The 20,673-nt window shown below is 49.1% G+C and overlaps 1 protein-coding gene across 1 annotated transcript; it reads left to right on the forward strand.

Moving 5' to 3' along the window:
• The first annotated feature begins 6,698 nt into the window (after positions 1–6,698).
• Positions 6,699–20,641, forward strand: cars2 (cysteinyl-tRNA synthetase 2, mitochondrial). The gene is made up of 15 exons (XM_084490877.1): positions 6,699–7,086; positions 7,749–7,799; positions 8,050–8,167; positions 9,625–9,696; positions 10,841–10,946; positions 11,790–11,885; positions 12,001–12,133; positions 12,868–13,001; positions 14,135–14,202; positions 14,385–14,451; positions 15,817–15,955; positions 16,930–17,053; positions 17,365–17,463; positions 18,728–18,961; positions 19,917–20,641. Exons 1-15 carry the CDS (start codon positions 6,845–6,847, stop codon positions 19,980–19,982), a joined length of 1,749 nt encoding a protein of 582 aa, XP_084347003.1. The 5' UTR covers positions 6,699–6,844; the 3' UTR covers positions 19,983–20,641.
• Positions 20,642–20,673: the final 32 nt, after the last annotated feature.

The raw sequence follows: 20,673 nt of genomic DNA on the forward strand, positions 1-20,673 counted from the left end.
ACACCATGCTAGGATAAGATGCTACACCGTGCTAGGATGAGACGCTACACCATGCTAGGATGAGACGCTACACCATGCTAGGATGAGATGCTACACCATGCTAGGATGAGACGCTACACCATGCTAGGATAAGATGCTACACCATGCTAGGATGAGACGCTACACCATGCTAGGATGAGATGCTAGGATGAGATGCTACACCATGCCAGGATGAGACGCTACACCGTGCTAGGATGAGACGCTACACCATGCTAGGATGAGACGCTACACCATGCTAGGATGAGATGCTACACCATGCTAGGATGAGACGCTACACCATGCTAGGATGAGACGCTACACCATGCTAGGATGAGACGCTACACCATGCTAGGATGAGACGCTACACCATGCTAGGATGAGATGCCACACCATGCTAGGATGAGACGCTACACCATGCTAGGATGAGACGCTACACCATGCTAGGATGAGACGCTACACCATGCTAGGATGAGATGCTACACCATGCCAGGATGAGACGCTAGGATGAGACGCTACACCATGCTAGGATGAGATGCTACACCATGCTAGGATGAGACGCTACACCATGCTAGGATGAGATGCTACACCATGCCAGGATGAGACGCTACACCATGCTAGGATGAGATGCTACACCATGCTAGGATGAGACACTACACCATGCTAGGATGAGATGCTAGGATGAGATGCTAGGATAAGATGCTACACCATGCTAGGATGAGACGCCACACCATGCTAGGATGAGACGCTACACCATGCTAGGATGAGATGCTAGGATGAGATGCTAGGATGAGACGCTACACCATGCTAGGATGAGACGCTACACCATGCTAGGATGAGATGCTACACCATGCTAGGATGAGATGCTACACCATGCTAGGATGAGACGCTACACCATGCTAGGATGAGACGCTACACCATGCTAGGATGAGATGCTAGGATGAGACGCTACACCGTGCTAGGATGAGATGCTAGGATGAGACGCTACACCATGCCAGGATGAGACGCTACACCATGCTAGGATGAGATGCTACACCATGCTAGGATGAGACGCTACACCATGCTAGGATGAGATGCTACACCATGCTAGGATGAGACGCTACACCATGCTAGGATGAGACGCTACACCATGCTAGGATGAGATGCTACACCATGCTAGGATGAGACGCTACACCATGCTAGGATGAGATGCTACACCATGCTAGGATGAGACGCACACCATGCTAGGATGAGACGCTACACCATGCTAGGATGAGATGCTACACCATGCTAGGATGAGACGCTGGATGAGACGCTACACCATGCTAGGATGAGACGCTACACCATGCTAGGATGAGATGCTACACCATGCTAGGATGAGATGCTAGGATGAGACGCTACACCATGCTAGGATGAGATGCTACACCATGCTAGGATGAGATGCTACACCGTGCTAGGATGAGACGCTACACCATGCTAGGATGAGATGCTAGGATGAGACGCTACACCATGCTAGGATGAGACGCTACACCATGCTAGGATGAGACGCTACACCATGCTAGGATGAGATGCTAGGATGAGACGCTACACCATGCTAGGATGAGACGCTACACCATGCTAGGATGAGATGCTAGGATGAGATGCTACACCATGCTAGGATGAGACGCTACACCATGCTAGGATGAGACGCTACACCATGCTAGGATGAGACGCTACACCATGCTAGGATAAGATGCTACACCATGCTAGGATGAGATGCTACACCATGCTAGGATGAGACGCTACACCATGCTAGGATGAGACGCTACACCATGCTAGGATGAGATGCTACACCATGCTAGGATGAGATGCTACACCATGCTAGGATGAGATGCTACACCATGCTAGGATGAGATGCTACACCATGCTAGGATGAGACGCTAGGATGAGACGCTACACCATGCTAGGATGAGATGCTACACCATGCTAGGATGAGATGCTACACCATGCTAGGATGAGACGCTACACCATGCTAGGATGAGATGCTACACCATGCTAGGATGAGACGCCACACCATGCTAGGATGAGATGCTAGGATGAGACGCCACACCATGCTAGGATGAGATGCTAGGATGAGATGCCACACCATGCTAGGATGAGACGCTACACCATGCTAGGATGAGACGCTACACCATGCTAGGATGAGATGCTAGGATAAGACGCTACACCATGCTAGGATGAGATGCTAGGATGAGACGCTACACCGTGCTAGGATGAGACGCTACACCATGCTAGGATGAGATGCTAGGATGAGACGCTACACCGTGCTAGGATGAGATGCTAGGATGAGACGCTACACCATGCCAGGATGAGACGCTACACCATGCTAGGATGAGATGCTACACCATGCTAGGATGAGACGCTACACCATGCTAGGATGAGATGCTACACCATGCTAGGATGAGACGCTACACCATGCTAGGATGAGATGCTAGGATGAGACGCTACACCATGCTAGGATGAGACGCTACACCATGCTAGGATGAGACGCTACACCATGCTAGGATGAGACGCTACACCATGCTAGGATGAGACGCTACACCATGCTAGGATGAGATGCTAGGATGAGATGCTACACCATGCTAGGATAAGACGCTACACCATGCTAGGATGAGACGCTACACCATGCTAGGATGAGACGCTACACCATGCTAGGATAAGATGCTACACCATGCTAGGATGAGATGCTACACCATGCTAGGATGAGACGCTACACCATGCTAGGATGAGACGCTACACCATGCTAGGATGAGATGCTACACCATGCTAGGATGAGATGCTACACCATGCTAGGATGAGATGCTACACCATGCTAGGATGAGATGCTACACCATGCTAGGATGAGACGCTAGGATGAGACGCTACACCATGCTAGGATGAGATGCTACACCATGCTAGGATGAGATGCTACACCATGCTAGGATGAGACGCTACACCATGCTATGATGAGATGCTACACCATGCTAGGATGAGATGCTACACCATGCTAGGATGAGACGCTAGGATGAGACGCTACACCATGCCAGGATGAGACGCTACACCATGCTAGGATGAGATGCTACACCATGCTAGGATGAGACGCTACACCATGCTAGGATGAGACGCTACACCATGCTAGGATGAGATGCTAGGATAAGATGCTACACCATGCTAGGATGAGACGCTACACCATGCTAGGATGAGATGCTAGGATAAGATGCTACACCATGCTAGGATGAGACGCTACACCATGCTAGGATGAGATGCTAGGATAAGATGCTACACCATGCTAGGATGAGACGCTACACCATGCTAGGATGAGATGCTACACCATGCTAGGATGAGACGCACACCATGCTAGGATGAGACGCTACACCATGCTAGGATGAGATGCTACACCATGCTAGGATGAGACGCTACACCATGCTAGGATGAGATGCTACACCATGCTAGGATGAGACGCTAGATGAGACGCTACACCATGCTAGGATGAGATGCTACACCATGCTAGGATGAGACGCTAGGATGAGACGCTACACCATGCTAGGATGAGATGCTACACCATGCTAGGATGAGATGCTACACCATGCTAGGATAAGATGCTACACCATGCTAGGATGAGATGCTACACCATGCTAGGATGAGACACTACACCATGCTAGGATGAGATGCTACACCATGCTAGGATGAGATGCTAGGATAAGATGCTACACCATGCTAGGATAAGACGCTACACCATGCTAGGATGAGATGCTACACCATGCTAGGATGAGATGCTACACCATGCTAGGATAAGACGCTACACCATGCTAGGATAATACGCTACACCATGCTAGGATGAGATGCTACACCATGCTAGGATGAGATGCTAGGATGAGATGCTACACCATGCTAGGATAAGATGCTAGGATGAGATGCTACACCATGCTAGGATAAGATGCTAGGACGAGATGCTACACCATGCTAGGATGAGACGCTACACCATGCTAGGATAAGATGCTACACCATGCTAGGATGAGATGCTACACCATGCTAGGATGAGACGCTACACCATGCTAGGATGAGACGCTACACCATGCTAGGATGAGATGCTACACCATGCTAGGATGAGACGCTAGGATGAGACGCTACACCATGCTAGGATGAGATGCTACACCATGCTAGGATGAGATGCTACACCATGCTAGGATAAGATGCTACACCATGCTAGGATGAGATGCTACACCATGCTAGGATGAGACACTACACCATGCTAGGATGAGATGCTACACCATGCTAGGATGAGATGCTAGGATAAGATGCTACACCATGCTAGGATAAGACGCTACACCATGCTAGGATGAGATGCTACACCATGCTAGGATGAGATGCTACACCATGCTAGGATAAGACGCTACACCATGCTAGGATAATACGCTACACCATGCTAGGATGAGATGCTACACCATGCTAGGATGAGATGCTAGGATGAGATGCTACACCATGCTAGGATAAGATGCTAGGACGAGATGCTACACCATGCTAGGATGAGACGCTACACCATGCTAGGATAAGATGCTACACCATGCTAGGATAAGATGCTAGGATGAGACGCTACACCATGCTAGGATGAGATGCTACACCATGCTAGGATAAGATGCTAGGACGAGATGCTACACCATGCTAGGATGAGATGCTACACCATGCTAGGATGAGACGCTACACCATGCTAGGATGAGATGCTACACCGTGCTAGGACGCCGCACCGTGCTAGGTACTGTCGTTAAGCGTACGTGCGTTCTGTCTGTCCTCCATTTCCGTCCGCCGTCGCCCAGACGACGCCAGCGGCCGCCTCTTCGGCGGCCTCCTAAGGCCCGCCCCCTGGACCGGCGGCCCCACTGAGGTCCTCGTCCGGGGCCCCGCCCCCCTCGAGACCGCCGCCGCCGCCGCCGACCGACCGTCGACCAACCGCGAGAGAGAGACTGGCCACGCCTCCTCCTCCGACGACGACGACGACGACGACGACATGTGCGGCTCGCTGCATCGCTGCGCGAGCCCCGCCCCCGCGACCTTTGACCTCCTGGGCGACCTCCTGCTCTACGGACATCACCATGGCTACGGAGACACGGCCGAGGACATCGGCGTCGCGGGGGCGCGGCAGCAGCAGCCGCTGGCGTAGGCGGGGGGGGGGGGGAGGGGGCGGGGGGGGGAGACGTCGCAGGTTCGATTCCCTCCGCCGAGGACGCTAATCGGACGATGTATCGGGGAATATACGTCGGATTTATTTTGTACTGGTCGGTTCGTCCGCTGGTTTTTATCGGACGCAGTCGTTTGCACTATTGAAGGGAAGACGGGTCTTTTTTTTTTTTTTCTCTTTTTTAAACGCCGACTTTAAGACGCGTTTGAAAAGTACTTGAGCGGCGTTCCTGTTCTTTGAAAGTACTTCGGTACTTAAAAGTCCTGTTGGCGTTTCAGAGTACTTAGAAAGTACTTAAAAGTCCTGTTGGCGTTTCAGAGTACTTAGAAAGTACTTCAGTACTTAAAAGTCCTGTTGGCGTTTCAGAGTACTTAGAAAGTACTTCAGTACTTAAAAGTCCTGTGGAGTTTCAGAGTACTTAAAAAGTACTTCAGTACTTAAAAGTCCTGTGGAGTTTCAGAGTACTTAGAAAGTACTTCAGTACTTAAAAGTCCTGTTGGTGTTTCAGAGTACTTAGAAAGTACTTCAGTACTTAAAAGTCCTGTTGGAGTTTCAGAGTACTTAAAAAGTTGCCTAGAGTCACTTAAGTTTCTGGACGTCTCGGCTTTGGATCTGAGGGGAACGTAAGAACTTGAGAGATTCCTCGACCAAAGAAAACCATTTGTTATTAGTGGCTTGTTTCAAATTACATGCGGTGCTAAAAAGATTGTCTTTTTATACTCGTCTTTTTCACTCAAATGAAAGTCTTTGTGTTAATAGTTGATAAGCCCTATTTTGTAAGGGAACTTTGTCACCTGGGAATAATTAAATGTTCATTTTTTGTCATTTGTATCTTGTTTTTTAGTCGTTTTTTAAAGTCTTTCCTCAAGGAAGGAGTCTGACAGAAACATACAACAGTAGATTAATTATATTATGTTCACTGTACAGACACTTTGTAGACAGTTCGGGTTAATTTATATCGTTTAATTGATAAATGTGCATTGTTGAATGGTTAAATACAGAATGGTAGTTATACACCACCGGTGCTATAGGCGGCGCTGTCGGACCTCAGACCCGACAGGAACTCCTATGATTAGGAAGCTAACGTCCATGGTTAGTATTACAAGATGTTTAAGTCCTCTATACGAGTCAAACATTTATAATAGTGTAGTTATTTGGCTCTTGGGGACGTTATGGGATAATTTAATGTAAATTGGTTAGGGGTGCAAGTCCGAATTAAAAAGTAATAAAACTGCATTGCGCCATACGGTCAAGAGATGGCGCCAGAGAGACCGAAACGGAGAAGCACTCAATGCTCTATTGGAGATATAATATGGGTTTATACACACACAGAAGCAAGTAATGCTCTATTATAAAATACTAAATATAATATTAAACCCAGGAAAGTTGTATTAAACGGAATAAAACGTGTATACACATAAGAACACATTAATAAATCGATTGCACCACGTCCTCCGTCCAGCAGGGGGGCGCTGTGCTGTCGGACCTCCGACCCGGTGTTAAAACCACCAGAAGAAGAACCCAGGGGAGAGACCTCCTCTTGTTGTGAACCTGACATCATCCACGGGTCAGAGACGAACCCGTCCCGATTCAGTCCCCGGGATCAACAACCCCACCCGATGACCCCCCGTCGTCACCTCTAGAGGCTGCAGCGCCATGCAGACCACGTGGTTCAAACAGCCGGTCGCCCGTCGCTTGTGGGTCACGTGTGTGTCGGTCTCATGCAGACCTGCTGGGGGGTGGAGGTCGTGGAGGACCGCCGGGTCTAGACCCTCCTGCACCGAGGCTGGGGGGTCGTGGGTCCGACCCGAGGGCTACGACACCGGAGTGAAGACCTACAACAGTCTGACCCGCCGGAAGGAGCCGCTGATTCTGGCCCGCGACAGAGTCGCCACCTGGTAAGGCTGCGATGTGATATAATATATAATATGATACAATATAATAGTATAATGAGGTGTGATTGTTGTCATTTCGGCATGGCTCTCGCTAGCGACCCTAGCGAACCACCAACTTGTAACCTGAGGGTCGCTGGTTCGATCCCCGGCTCCTCCTCCTGGCGGAGTGAGGGGGTGACTGCTCCTGGCGAGCTGGCTGTCACCCTGTGGGGTCGACTCGGTGGGTGAATGAATGAGTGTGTGTGGATGGGTGACTGTGTATGAATGGGTGTGAATGGGTGACTGAGGATGAATGGGTGAAACATGTGGGTGAATGGGTGTAAATGTGTGCGAATGGGTGAATGTGTCTAGGATGGGTGAATGTGTGTGAATGGGTGAAACATGGGTGTGAATGTGTCTAGGATTTGTGACTGTGTATGAATAGGTGAATGTTTGAAAATGTGTGTAGGAATGGGTGGTTGTATGTGTGAATGTGTGTAGGAATGGGTGGTTGTATGTATGAATGGGTGAATGTGTGTAGGAACGGGTGGTTGTATGTATGAATGGGTGAATGTGTGTGTGTGTGTGTGTGTGTGTGTGAACCGTAGTGAGTCTCTTTGGCTGAACGTCAACGTGAACGTGAACGTCAACGCTAACGTCGTCCGACGTGGCGTCTGTGTCTCCAGGTACAGCTGCGGCCCCACCGTCTACGACCACGCCCACCTCGGCCACGCCTGGTAACCAACGACGACCAGATCAGTCCTCGTTAAAAAAATCTATATTAACTAATGACCCCTCCCCCCCCCACCACGTCGTCCTCTGAACTGTCTCAGGAGATGAACCGTGTTTTTTTGTTGTTGTTGTTGCGGGCGTGTGTGTCCGTCTCTCTCTCTCCGTCTCTCTCTCTCTCTCTCTCTCTCTCTCTCTCTCTCTCTCTCTCTCTCTCTCTCTCTCTCTCTCTCTCTCTCTCTCTCTCTCTCGCTGCAGTTCGTACGTCCGGTTCGACGTCCTCCAGAGGATTCTGACCGGGGTGTTCGGGGTCAGCGTGGTCCACGCGCTGGTCATCACCGACATCGACGACAAGATCATCAAGAGGAGCCAGGAGGTGACGACCGGACGTCACTACAGCACACACACACACACACACACACACACACACACACACACACACACACACACACACACACACACACACACACACACACACACACACACCACGTTGGTCTTTAGAGAAACAACGATATATCTCTGTGGGTACAGCGAGGATGTTCATAGAACCAAGAGCCAACACTAACCATCACTAGGTTAACCCGTTCCCCGTATAAACTAACCATCACTAGGTTAACCCGTTCCCCGTATACACTAACCATCACTAGGTTAACCCGTTCCCCCGTACACACTAACCATCACTAGGTTAACCCATTCCCCGTATACACTAACCATCACTAGGTTAACCCGTTCCCCGTATACGCTAACCATCACTAGGTTAACCCGTTCCCCGTACACACTAACCATCACTAGGTTAACCCGTTCCCCGTATACACTAACCATCACTAGGTTAACCCGTTCCCCCGTACACACTAACCATCACTAGGTTAACCCGTTCCCCGTATACGCTAACCATCACTAGGTTAACCCGTTCCCCGTATACGCTAACCATCACTAGGTTAACCCGTTCCCCGTATACGCTAACCATCACTAGGTTAACCCGTTCCCCGTATACGCTAACCATCACTAGGTTAACCCGTTCCCCGTATACGCTAACTATCACTAGGTTAACCCGTTCCCCGTATACGCTAACCATCACTAGGTTAACCCGTTCCCCGTATACGCTAACCATCACTAGGTTAACCCGTTCCCCGTACACACTAACCATCACTAGGTTAACCCGTTCCCCGTACACACTAACCATCACTAGGTTAACCCGTTCCCTGTATACAACAGAGATAGCTAGGGTAAGATGCTACACCATGCTAAGTACTGTTTTTAAGTGCCAGGACGTACAAACACACAATAAGTGCGTACATTAAGTGCCAGGACGTACAAACACACAATAAGTGTGTACATTAAGTGCCAGGACGTACAAACATAAAATAAGTGTGTACAATAAGTGTGTACATTAAGTGCCAGGACGTACAAACACACAATAAGTGTGTACATTAAGTGCCAGGACGTACAAACATACAATAAGTGTGTACATTAAGTGCCAGAACGTACAAACACACAATAAGTGCGTACATTAAGTGCCAGGACGTACAAACACACAATAAGTGTGTACATTAAGTGCCAGGACATACAAACACACAATAAGTGTGTACATTAAGTGCCAGGACGTACAAACACACAATAAGTGTGTACATTAAGTGCCAGGACGTACAAACACACAATAAGTGTGTACATTAAGTGCCAGGACGTACAAACATACAATAAGTGTGTACAATAAGTGTGTACATTAAGGGCCAGGACGTACAAACATACAATAAGTCCACACTTGTAAACAATTTTAGAGACAATTGTGTTCTGTATTTGTTTACGCGTCTGATAAAACCTTTTCCCTTGTAGGAAAACATGTCTCCCACGATCCTGGCCCGTATATACGAGGAAGAATTCAAGAAGGACATGCTCTCGTTGAAGGTGTGTGAATACACTGTTCCACTATATTAAAGAAATTGTCATTCAGAATGACACACAGTATCAACATCTAGTAAACATATACACTACCCTTCACAAGTTTGGGGTCACTGAGAAGTGTCCGTATTTTTAAAAGAAAAGCACCGTTTTTTTTCAATGACGATTACATTAATCAGAAATACAGTCTAGACATTGTTGGTTTTTTTTAACTTTCATTTTTATTGAGTTTTGTTTGTTCATACAGTCAGTATAGTGTATGTGAACAGATGACTCTGTCTTAGTCATAGAACATAGAAGGGGAACCATGAAAGTAAATGATAATAACAGTGACAAATAAAATAGCTTGAATTAAATAAATGAATCAAAATAAATGTATGAAATAAAATAAAAATAGTAGTACAGTAAAAATAAATTACAGAAAAAAACTAAGTTTAGACATTGTGAATGTGGTGAAAAAGGAAGAACATATATTGAGAATATCTACATAACTGTACAGAGGCCCATTCCAGCAACCTCTCATGGTACATTGTTGAGCTCATTGTGTCAAAGGGCTGAGTGATGATCAGAAAACCCTTGTGCAATTATGTTGGCACCGCTGAAAACTGTTGAATAGAAGTAATGAAATTGTCTGTGTGACCCCCCCCCCCCCCCAAGACTTTTGAGCTGTAGTGTACTCGATTCATTGCACTGACTACTGCTGTGTCTTAACTTAACCTATCGTAAACGTGCACGAAGAATCTGTTCCGTGCCAAGAAATTGTTTGTCTGAGTCACGGATAGATAATGATAGTTCACCCTTCACTTGAAACTCGATTTTAAGTTTAAAGGACATTATTCTGATACCTAACAGGTTGCAGTACCCATTGTATAAATTCAGGCTTGCCGTTGAGAAAATGTGCTTTCTCTCTAATTAAACTTATTATATATATTTATATATAATAAGAATCAGTTCTGTGCTAAGCTATCGTCTGTCAGGTTCAGGGATAAATAATGATAGTTCCTTCATTTGAAACCAGATTGAAGTTCAAAGGACGTTTCCTAAGACCCAATCGGTTGCCACACTCAGATATACAAAAGCCGTTAAATACACAAAACGCGTTTCCTCTAAATAGGCACCTGATTTGTGTTTCATAAAACGTCTGTCTCAGGTTCTTCCGCCTGCGGTCTACCTGAGGGTGACCGAGAACGTGCCCCAGATCGTGGCGTTTATCGAACGCATCGTCTCCAACGGCAACGCCTACCCCACAGAGAAAGGTGAACACGACTCACGGCCCTCGCCCCCCGCTGTACGCGTCCGTCCACGCATCTCATTAGCCGTTTCTCAATACCGAGTACGCGGACTACGTTCTCGCGGCCTTGGAAGTACGTACTCGGCAAGTCCGGACTTTCAAGTGCGGACTTCCGAGAACGCGAGTACGCACTCTGCACACTGGAACAGCAGCGGACTCGATGATGCATCCTGGGATATTTAACGGTCCCAAGTCCACACGAGTCACCTCCGATGCGTCCTCGGTGGAACGGCCTCATGGAGAACGCATCGAGAACACACACGGGTTTTACGACAGTACTCGCGTACTTGGAATTGGAACAGTGCTTGGGCTACCACTGATGACGTTTACCGAGAACGCAAGTACACGAGAACGCGAATTGAGAAACGGTGATTGACTTTGCGTGGGACGCTCCCGAAATGCATTGTGGGTCCGTCCGTCTTATCCGCTCTTATTTATCGTCTCTTTGCGTCCAAAAGTTGAGAAAAGTTTTAACTTTTCAGGCAGGAGACGGATCCGTCCACCCAATCAGATCGCGTCATGCAAATATATACGCAAATGCACTGTCCAATGAAATGTTTTGTAACTTTAATACCGTACACAAGTTGGTGTGTTTTTAATCTAATGACCCCTTACCCCCCCCGTGGGACAGCCTCGTTATCCCAGGCCCAATTAAAGAATCACATCTCCCTTCTTTGTTTTTTATATCTTGGAGTCATTCGCTCCGATATCTTCTTTGTCGTAGTTTGTCGCGTTTCAACCCCCAGCTGTGTTTTTTTTTTCTTTTTTGGTCGTTTCTTTTTCTTTTTCGTAATCTGCGTGTCCTCAGGTGACGTCTACTTCGACGTCCGATCTATCGGCCGGCGCTACGGGAAGTTCTCCGGTTCCGTCCAGCCGCCGCCGCCGCCGCCGCCCAGTGACTCCGGTCAGTTCTCTAACGCCGTCACACAAACGCAGACTTTTTCATCGTCCCAGAATCCTTCACTCCCACCTCAACTCTCCGGTCTCAACTCGTTCATTTTTTTTTTTTTTACGGGCAGCGGACGACTCCGATAAACGTGACGCGAGGGACTTCGCCCTCTGGAAGAGCGCCAAGCCAGGGGAGCCGTCGTGGGACTCCCCCTGGGGAGGGGGGAGGCCGGGCTGGCACATCGAGTGCTCCACCATCGCCAGGTGAGGAGGAGGAGGAGGAGGGGGGAGGGAGGGGGGGGTAGAGGGAGAGAGAGGGGGAGAGGGAGAGAGGGAGAGAGGGAGGGAGAGAGAGAGAGAGAGAGAGAGAGAGAGAGAGAGAGAGAGAGAGAGAGAGAGAGACCGACCAGCTAGTGGCTGGTGTCCTGGTTACCCACCAGAAAGGTCTCTCTCTCTCTCTCTTTTTTTCCCCCCTCTCTCAGCTCAGTATTTGGCAGCCAGCTAGACGTCTGACCCCCCCCCTCCCCTCTCTCTCTCTCTTTTTTTCCCCCCTCTCTCAGCTCAGTATTTGGCAGCCAGCTAGACGTCTGACCCCCCCTCCCCTCTCTCTCTCTCTCTCTCTCCCCCCTCAGCTCAGTATTTGGCAGCCAGCTAGACGTCTGACCCCCACCTCCCCTCTCTCTCTCTCTCCCTCCCCCCTCAGCTCAGTATTTGGCAGCCAGCTAGACGTCTGACCCCCCCCCTCCCCTCCCCTCTCTCTCTCCCTCCCCCCTCAGCTCAGTATTTGGCAGCCAGCTAGACGTCTGACCCCCCCCCCCCCCTCCCCTCCCCCCTCCCCTCTCTCTCTCTCTCTCTCTCCCCCCTCAGCTCAGTATTTGGCAGCCAGCTAGACGTCTGACCCCCTCTCTCTCTCTCTCTCCCCCCTCAGCTCAGTATTTGGCAGCCAGCTAGACGTCTGACCCTCCCCCCTCTCTCTCTCTCTCTCTCTCCCCCCTCAGCTCAGTATTTGGCAGCCAGCTGGACATCCACTCGGGCGGCGTGGACCTGGCCTTCCCGCACCACGAGAACGAGGTGGCCCAGAGCGAGGCGTACCACCGCTGCCCCCAGTGGGGGAACTACTTCCTGCACTCAGGTGGAGCAGCGCCACCATATTAGGAAACGCTTCCTGACCCAAAGTAGACAGACAGACAGACACACACACACACACACACACACACACACACACACACACACACACACACTCACTCTCTCACTCTCTCACTCTCTCACTCACTCACTCACTCACTCACTCACTCACTCACTCACTCACTCACTCACTCACTCACTCACTCACTCACTCACTCACTCACTCACTCACTCACTCACTCACTCACTCACTCACTCACTCACACACACACACACACACACACACACACACAGATGTATGCAACAGACACACACACACATTCATGCAACACACAGACACACACTCTCACACACACACACACACACAGATGTATGCAACAGACACACACACACACACACACACACAGATGTATGCAACACACACACACACACACACACACAGATGTATGCAACACACACACACACACACACACACACACACACACACACACACACACACACACACACACACACACACAGATGTATGCAACAGACACACACACACACACACACACACACAGATGTATGCAACAGACACACACACACACACACACACACACACACACAGATGTATGCAACACACACACACACACACACACACACAGATGTATGCAACACACACACACACACACACACACACACACACAGATGTATGCAACACACACACACGCACGCACGCTCGCACACACACACACACACACACACAGATTTATGCAACAGACACACACACATTAATGCAACACACACACACACACACACACACACACACACACACACACACACACACACACACACACACACACACACACACACACACACACACACACACACACACACACAGATTTATGCAACAGACACACACACATTAATGCAACAGAGACACACACTCTCTCTCACTCTCTCTCCCTCTCTCACTCACTCCCTCACCCCCTCTCTCACTCTCAGTCTCACTCTCTCACTCACCCCCTCTCTCACTCTCAGTCTCACACTCACTCACTCACTCTCTCACTCTCTCACTCTCTCACTCACTCACTCTCAGTCTCACTCACTCACTCACTCACTCACCCTTGTGTAACCCAAATACTCTCCTTTATTCCTCAGGTCACTTGCATCTCAAAGGCAGCGCAGAGAAAATGTCCAAATCCCTGAAGAACTTCGTCACCATAAAGGTCAGACGTTCCCTCATCAGCCTCCGCACCCAACGGGGGACAACGTAGAACTCTCCCGTTCACCCGCGCGGCATTGCCATCGCACCGCATGCTTTCAAACTGCCATTTTTTTTTTTTTTTTAACGGGGTAAAACGCGATTTCGCTAAATTGTGAATCCGGTTTTTATTTTTTTTATTTCCAGGAGTTCCTGCTGTCGTACTCCGCCGATGAGTTCAGGATGTTCTGCCTGCTGACCAAGTACAGATCAGGTGAGCGCATGTTCACATGTTATTAAAACACTTCTCTGTTCACATGTTATTAAAACACTTCTCTGTTCACATGTTATTAAAACACTTCTCTGTTCACATGTTATAAAAACACTTCTCTGTTCACATGTTATAAAACACTTCTGTTTACATGTTATTAAAACACTTCTCTGTTCACATGTTATAAAACACTTCTGTTTACATGTTATAAAAACACTTCTGTTTACATGTTATTAAAACACTTCTCTGTTCACATGTTATAAAACACTTCTGTTTACATGTTATAAAAACACTTCTGTTTACATGTTATAAAACACTTCTCTGTTTACATGTTATAAAACACTTCTGTTTACATGTTATAAAAACACTTCTGTTTACATGTTATTAAAACACTTCTCTGTTCACATGTTATAAAAACACTTCTGTTTACATGTTATAAAACACTTCTCTGTTTACATGTTATAAAAACAGTTCTGTTTACATGAGGCTACGTATGTGTTTAATGAGTCTGTCTGTCTGTCCTCAGACCCGTCTGTCAGTCCTCTGACCTGTCTGTCTGTCCTCTGACCCGTCTGTCAGTCCTCTGACCTGTCTGTCTGTCCTCTGACCCGTCTGTCCTCTGACCTGTCTGCTGTCTGTCAGTCCTCTGACCCGTCTGTCTGTCTGTCCTCTGACCTGTCTGTCTGTCCTCAGACCTGTCTGCCCTCTGACCCGTCTGTCTGTCAGTCCTCTGACCTGTCTGTCTGCCCTCTGACCTGTCTGTCTGCCCTCTGACCCGTCTGTCAGTCCTCTGACCTGTCTGTCAGTCCTCTGACCTGTCTGTCAGTCCTCTGACCCGTCTGTCAGTCCTCTGACCTGTCTGTCAGTCCTCTGACCCGTCTGTCCTCTGACCTGTCTGCTGTCTGTCAGTCCTCTGACCCGTCTGTCTGTCTGTCCTCTGACCCGTCTGTCTGTCTGTCCTCTGACCTGTCTGTCAGTCCTCTGACCCGTCTGTCAGTCCTCTGACCCGTCTGTCTGCCCTCTGACCTGTCTGTCTGCCCTCTGACCCGTCTGTCAGTCCTCTGACCTGTCTGTCAGTCCTCTGACCTGTCTGTCCTCTGACCTGTCTGTCTGCCCTCTGACCCGTCTGTCAGTCCTCTGACCCGTCTGTCTGTCAGTCCTCTGACCTGTCTGTCCTCTGACCTGTCTGTCCTCTGACCTGTCTGTCTGCCCTCTGACCCGTCTGTCTGCCCTCTGACCCGTCTGTCTGTCCTCTGACCCGTCTGTCAGTCCTCAGACCTGTCTGTCTGTCCTCAGACCCGTCTGTCTGTCTGTCCTCTGACCTGTCTGTCCTCTGACCCGTCTGTCTGTCCCCCCCCCCCCCTGCAGCCATAGACTTCAGCGAGGGCAGCATGCTTGCGGCCCGCAGCCAGCTGGCCTCGCTGGTGACCTTTGACCACGGAGCCCAGGCCTACATGAGGGGTCAGCTGCTCTGCCCCCCCCTGGACCCCGACCGGCTCTGGGACAAGTAGGGCCCCCCCCCCCCCCCCCCCCCCTCCTGCACGCCACCTCTGACCTCTGACCTCTGACCTCTGACGACCCTGTTTCCTAAATCCTTTGGCGTTGTGGGCGTCGAGGCCGTAGGGAGTTTGAACAGTTTGACTCGGATGGATGAATTCCGGATCACGTCGAGTGGTTTCTGATGTGTGGTCGCTTAGAGGTCACGTGACACACAGTGCCACCCGGTGTGTGAGTGTCATTCGCCGTCACAAACCCCTTTTTTTTGGAAATCTGCCCCTTGTGACATCACCAGTGGGCGTGTCCACCTCCTAGATGTGTGCTGTGATAGATCCGGTCTTATCAGCCTACCCAGTGGTGACCGTAGCAAACGTTGCTCGTCTGTCCGTCGACATGTTTCACTTTCTGTTGCTTCATTACCTGTTTAATTATCAGGTAATGAAGGCCTGAATGGTGAGGATTTGATTTAATCTGATGCCTTCGGCTCATTACTGAAGGACCTAGAGTGTATAAGTACTGCAAATTGTGTCAAATTCGTTCACTGTGAGATAATATGGGATAAGTGTGTGTTTTTGTTTGTACAAAACCTAAATGTGTGTGTTTGTTTAGTGCTGACCTCTTGGCCAGGTCTCTGTCGGAAAAGAGGTTTTAAATCCCAATGAGGCTTTTCTTAAGTCTCATTGACCTAAGCCTTGATTTAAGTCTCATTTACCTAAACATCGACTTAAGTCTCATTGACCTATACATCGACTTAAGTCTCATTGACCTAAACATCGACTTACGTCTGATTGACTTAAACATTGACTTAAGTCTGATTGACTTAAACATTGACTTACGTCTGATTGACTTAAACATTGACTTACGTCTCATTGACTTAAACATTGACTTAAGTCTCATTGACTTAAACATTGACTTACGTCTGATTGACTTAAACATCGACTTAAGTCTCATCTCATTTTTAAAATCTCTTTTTTTTGCGCCCAGGCTGGCGGAGGTCAAAGGTCAGGTTCTGGACGCCCTGGCCGACGACTTCGACACGCCCCGAGCCGTCCACGCCGTCATGGACCTCGTTTCCTACAGCAACCGCCAGCTGCAGCCCGTCGCAGAGGTAAGTGGGGTGGGGGGGGGGGGGGGCTGTATTTAGTATATTGTACGTGTACATTCCTTTATTTGAAACATAAATGTTCACTTAACGCATCAGGATCGTTTTAGTTCAAATGGTGACAGTATGAAAACCTTTCCTAACCAGTTGGGTCGGGGCCAGAGTTAACCCTGGGTTAGGGTTCTAGTCCCTGGGTTAGGGTTCCAGTCCCTGGGTTAAGGTTAACCCTGGGTTAAGGTTCTAGGGTTCCAGTCCCTGGGTTAGGGTCAGGGTTCCAGTCCCTAACACCCCAGTCACGGTGTGCCCCCCCCCCCCAGGCTGACGGAGCGGCCCGGAGCCCGGCGGTGGTGGGGGCGGTGCTCGCCTACGTCAGGGAGGTGTTCGGCCTGCTGGGCGTCGACCTGCTGGACAGACAGGTAAGCCCTCACCTGGACAGACGGGTAACCACTCACCTGGACAGACAGGTAACCACTCACCTGGACAGACAGGTAACCACTCACCTGGACAGACAGGTAACCACTCACCTGGACAGACAGGTAACCACTCACCTGGACAGACAGGTAACCACTCACCTGGACAGACAGGTAACCACCACTCACCTGGACAGACAGGTAACCACTCACCTGGACAGACGGGTAACCACCACTCACCTGGACAGACAGGTAACCACTCACCTGGACAAACAGGTAACCACTCACCTGGACAGACAGGTAACCACTCACCTGGACAAACAGGTAACCACTCACCTGGACAGACGGGTAACCACCACTCACCTGGACAGACAGGTAACCACTCACCTGGACAAACAGGTAACCACTCACCTGGACAGACAGGTAAGCCCTCACCTGGACAGACAGGTAACCACTCACCTGGACAGACGGGTAACCACCACTCACCTGGACAGACAGGTAAGCCCTCACCTGGACAAACAGGTAACCACTCACCTGGACAGACAGGTAAGCCCTCACCTGGACAGACAGGTAACCACTCACCTGGACAGACAGGTAACCACCACTCACCTGGACAGACGGGTAACCACTCACCTGGACAGACAGGTAACCACCACTCACCTGGACAGACAGGTAACCACCACTCACCTGGACAGACGGGTAACCACCACTCACCTGGACAGACGGGTAACCACCACTCACCTGGACAGACGGGTAACCACTCACCTGGACAGACGGGTAACCACCACTCACCTGAACAGACAGGTAACCACCACTCACCTGGACAGACGGGTAACCACTCACCTGGACAGACGGGTAACCACCACTCACCTGAACAGACAGGTAACCACCACTCACCTGGACAGACGGGTAACCACTCACCTGGACAGACAGACGGTTTATCAGACAGACAGACTCACACACGTCTTGAGTAATATCTAAATATATCTATTAATATCTAAAGATTCAATCTGAACTTTCTGTTGCTTCATTACCTGTTTAATTAATATCAATTAAGGCTTAGACTCAAATTAATGTATTAATTAATGAAGCCTCACCTGTTAAGTCTTCGGTTATTTAAGCCTCACCTGTTTATTAAGCCTCACTTGTTAATTAAGCCTTTAGTTAATTAAGCCTTTGGTTAATTAATCCTCACCTGTTAATTAAGCCTTTAGTTAATTAATCCTCACTTGTTAATTAAGCCCCACCCCTCTTGTCGTCGACCCATCAGGAGGAGGGGCTCTCCGGCTCCTCCCCCGTCGCCGTGGAGACCGTGGTGGAGCAGCTGTGTCAGTTCAGGAGCCGGGTGCGGAGCTTCGCCCTGGCCCCGCGGGAGGCCCCGCCCCCCCAGGGCCCCGCCCCCGCCCCCCCCAGGGCCAGCCGGACCCACCCGGACCGGACCCCCCTCCTGGAGGCCTGCGACGCCCTGAGGAGGGACCTGGCACCCATGGGCGTTCTGATCAAGGTGAGGGGTTACCAAAGGTCAGAGGGTCAAGTTGAACTTGAACTTGAAAGTGGTGGTCGACGATATAGATCTATAGATATAGATCTATATATATATATCTATAGATCTATATCTCTGTAGATCTATAGATCTAGATCTATATATATAGATCTACAGAGATATAGATCTAGATCTATAGATCTACAGAGATATAGATCTATAGATATAGGTCTATATATATATCTATAGATCTATATCTATAGATCTATAGATCTACAGAGATATAGATCTATAGATATAGGTCTATATATATATCTATAGATCTATATCTATAGATCTATATCTATAGATCTCTAGATTTAGATCTACAGATCTATTTCTATACATCTATAGATCTACAGAGATATAGATCTATAGATCTATATCTATAGATCTATAGATATAGATCTACAGAGATATAGATATAGATCTAGATCTATAGATCTACAGAGATATAGATCTATATGTATAGATCTATAGGTCTATATCATGATTTACAGACTGTTAAAATAAATGTTCCTTTTAAAATTTTTTAATTTGTGATTTTCATGATGCAAGTCGAGGGAGCAAAAGCAGCACCGGCTCAAGAAAATCGGTATCGGAGTATCGGCCCCAAAAATTTAATTAGTGCGATCCCTACTTGAAAGGTGCCCTATTGGACCACCAGGACTGACCTATCACAGCGCACATCTGGGTGGACACGCCCACCTGTGATGTCAGAAGAGGCCGATTTTCAAAACGGCTCGTAACGGCCAATCACACTCTCACCTGGTGGTGTAACAGGTCACCTTTTGAAGAACCGGTTCACCTTCTCGAAGACCCGGCTCCAAGTGGGACCGGGTCCTCGAGTCAACCCCCCCCCCCCCCCGGTTCTTGGAAGTGAAGCGGGTCACGTTCCCGTTGCCTTGACGCCCGTCCTCTCCTCTTCTCTCATCAGGACCGAGGGGTGACCTCCACCTGGGAGCTGACCAGGAGGACGGACCAGGAGAAAGACCAGGACTAGGACCGGGAGGAGGTCCAGGACCAGGACCAGGACCAGGAGAAAGACCAGGACTAGGAGGACTTGGACCAGGAGGACTCTGATCCAGACTAACCTGAAGATGGCTGCCTCTACCTCCCCCCCACCCCCCCCACGATTGCTAACCATCGATTGGACGAGGTTAATTGAAGACAAGCGCTGATAAACTCGTTAACTTTTCTGATCTCGACTCGAACCCAAAGACACTTTAAAACGGGGGAAGGATTCGATGAAAATGATCAAAATAATTGGAGGTGGGGGGGGGGGGGGGGGGTTGAAATTGGGGTCTACATTGCACTTTATCTGTCCGTCGTCAGAGTTACTGAACGTCCCACACGGCTGAGAAATGAAACCTCGTTATAACCGGACTCTGTGTTTAATCGTGTTTATTGATTCCACCATCATACATTATACATCATACATTGGACGCCATTTCGTTTGTTAACTGAATCATTTGTTTCAAAATGACCCCGCCCCGTCCTGCCCCCCCCCCACCTCGGTGGGAACACCCAATTAACGGCAGAACTCCAATTAGTCGTCGGCCAAAAAAAAATTGTCAAAACAAATCAAATAAAACGTACAAACAGCTTGTGACATATCCGGCGGCGGCGGGGGGGGGGGGGAACGATCTTTGGTCGAACCCCGGCAACCATCATCATCTCCTCCTCCTCCTCCT

This window comes from Micromesistius poutassou, assembly GCF_964030765.1.
Source record: "Micromesistius poutassou genome assembly, contig: SCAFFOLD_2591, whole genome shotgun sequence".
Classification (NCBI taxonomy): domain Eukaryota; kingdom Metazoa; phylum Chordata; class Actinopteri; order Gadiformes; family Gadidae; genus Micromesistius; species Micromesistius poutassou.

Bases quoted from the DNA above. Each gene is read 5' to 3' on its own strand.
- cars2 (XM_084490877.1), top strand. From the start codon at position 6,845: ATGCAGACCACGTGGTTCAAACAGCCGGTCGCCCGTCGCTTGTGGGTC. The intron at 9,697-10,840 runs GTGTGTGAATAC...CGTCTGTCTCAG, and splicing joins AGGACATGCTCTCGTTGAAG to GTTCTTCCGCCTGCGGTCTA. The intron at 17,464-18,727 runs GTAAGCCCTCAC...TCGACCCATCAG, and splicing joins TCGACCTGCTGGACAGACAG to GAGGAGGGGCTCTCCGGCTC.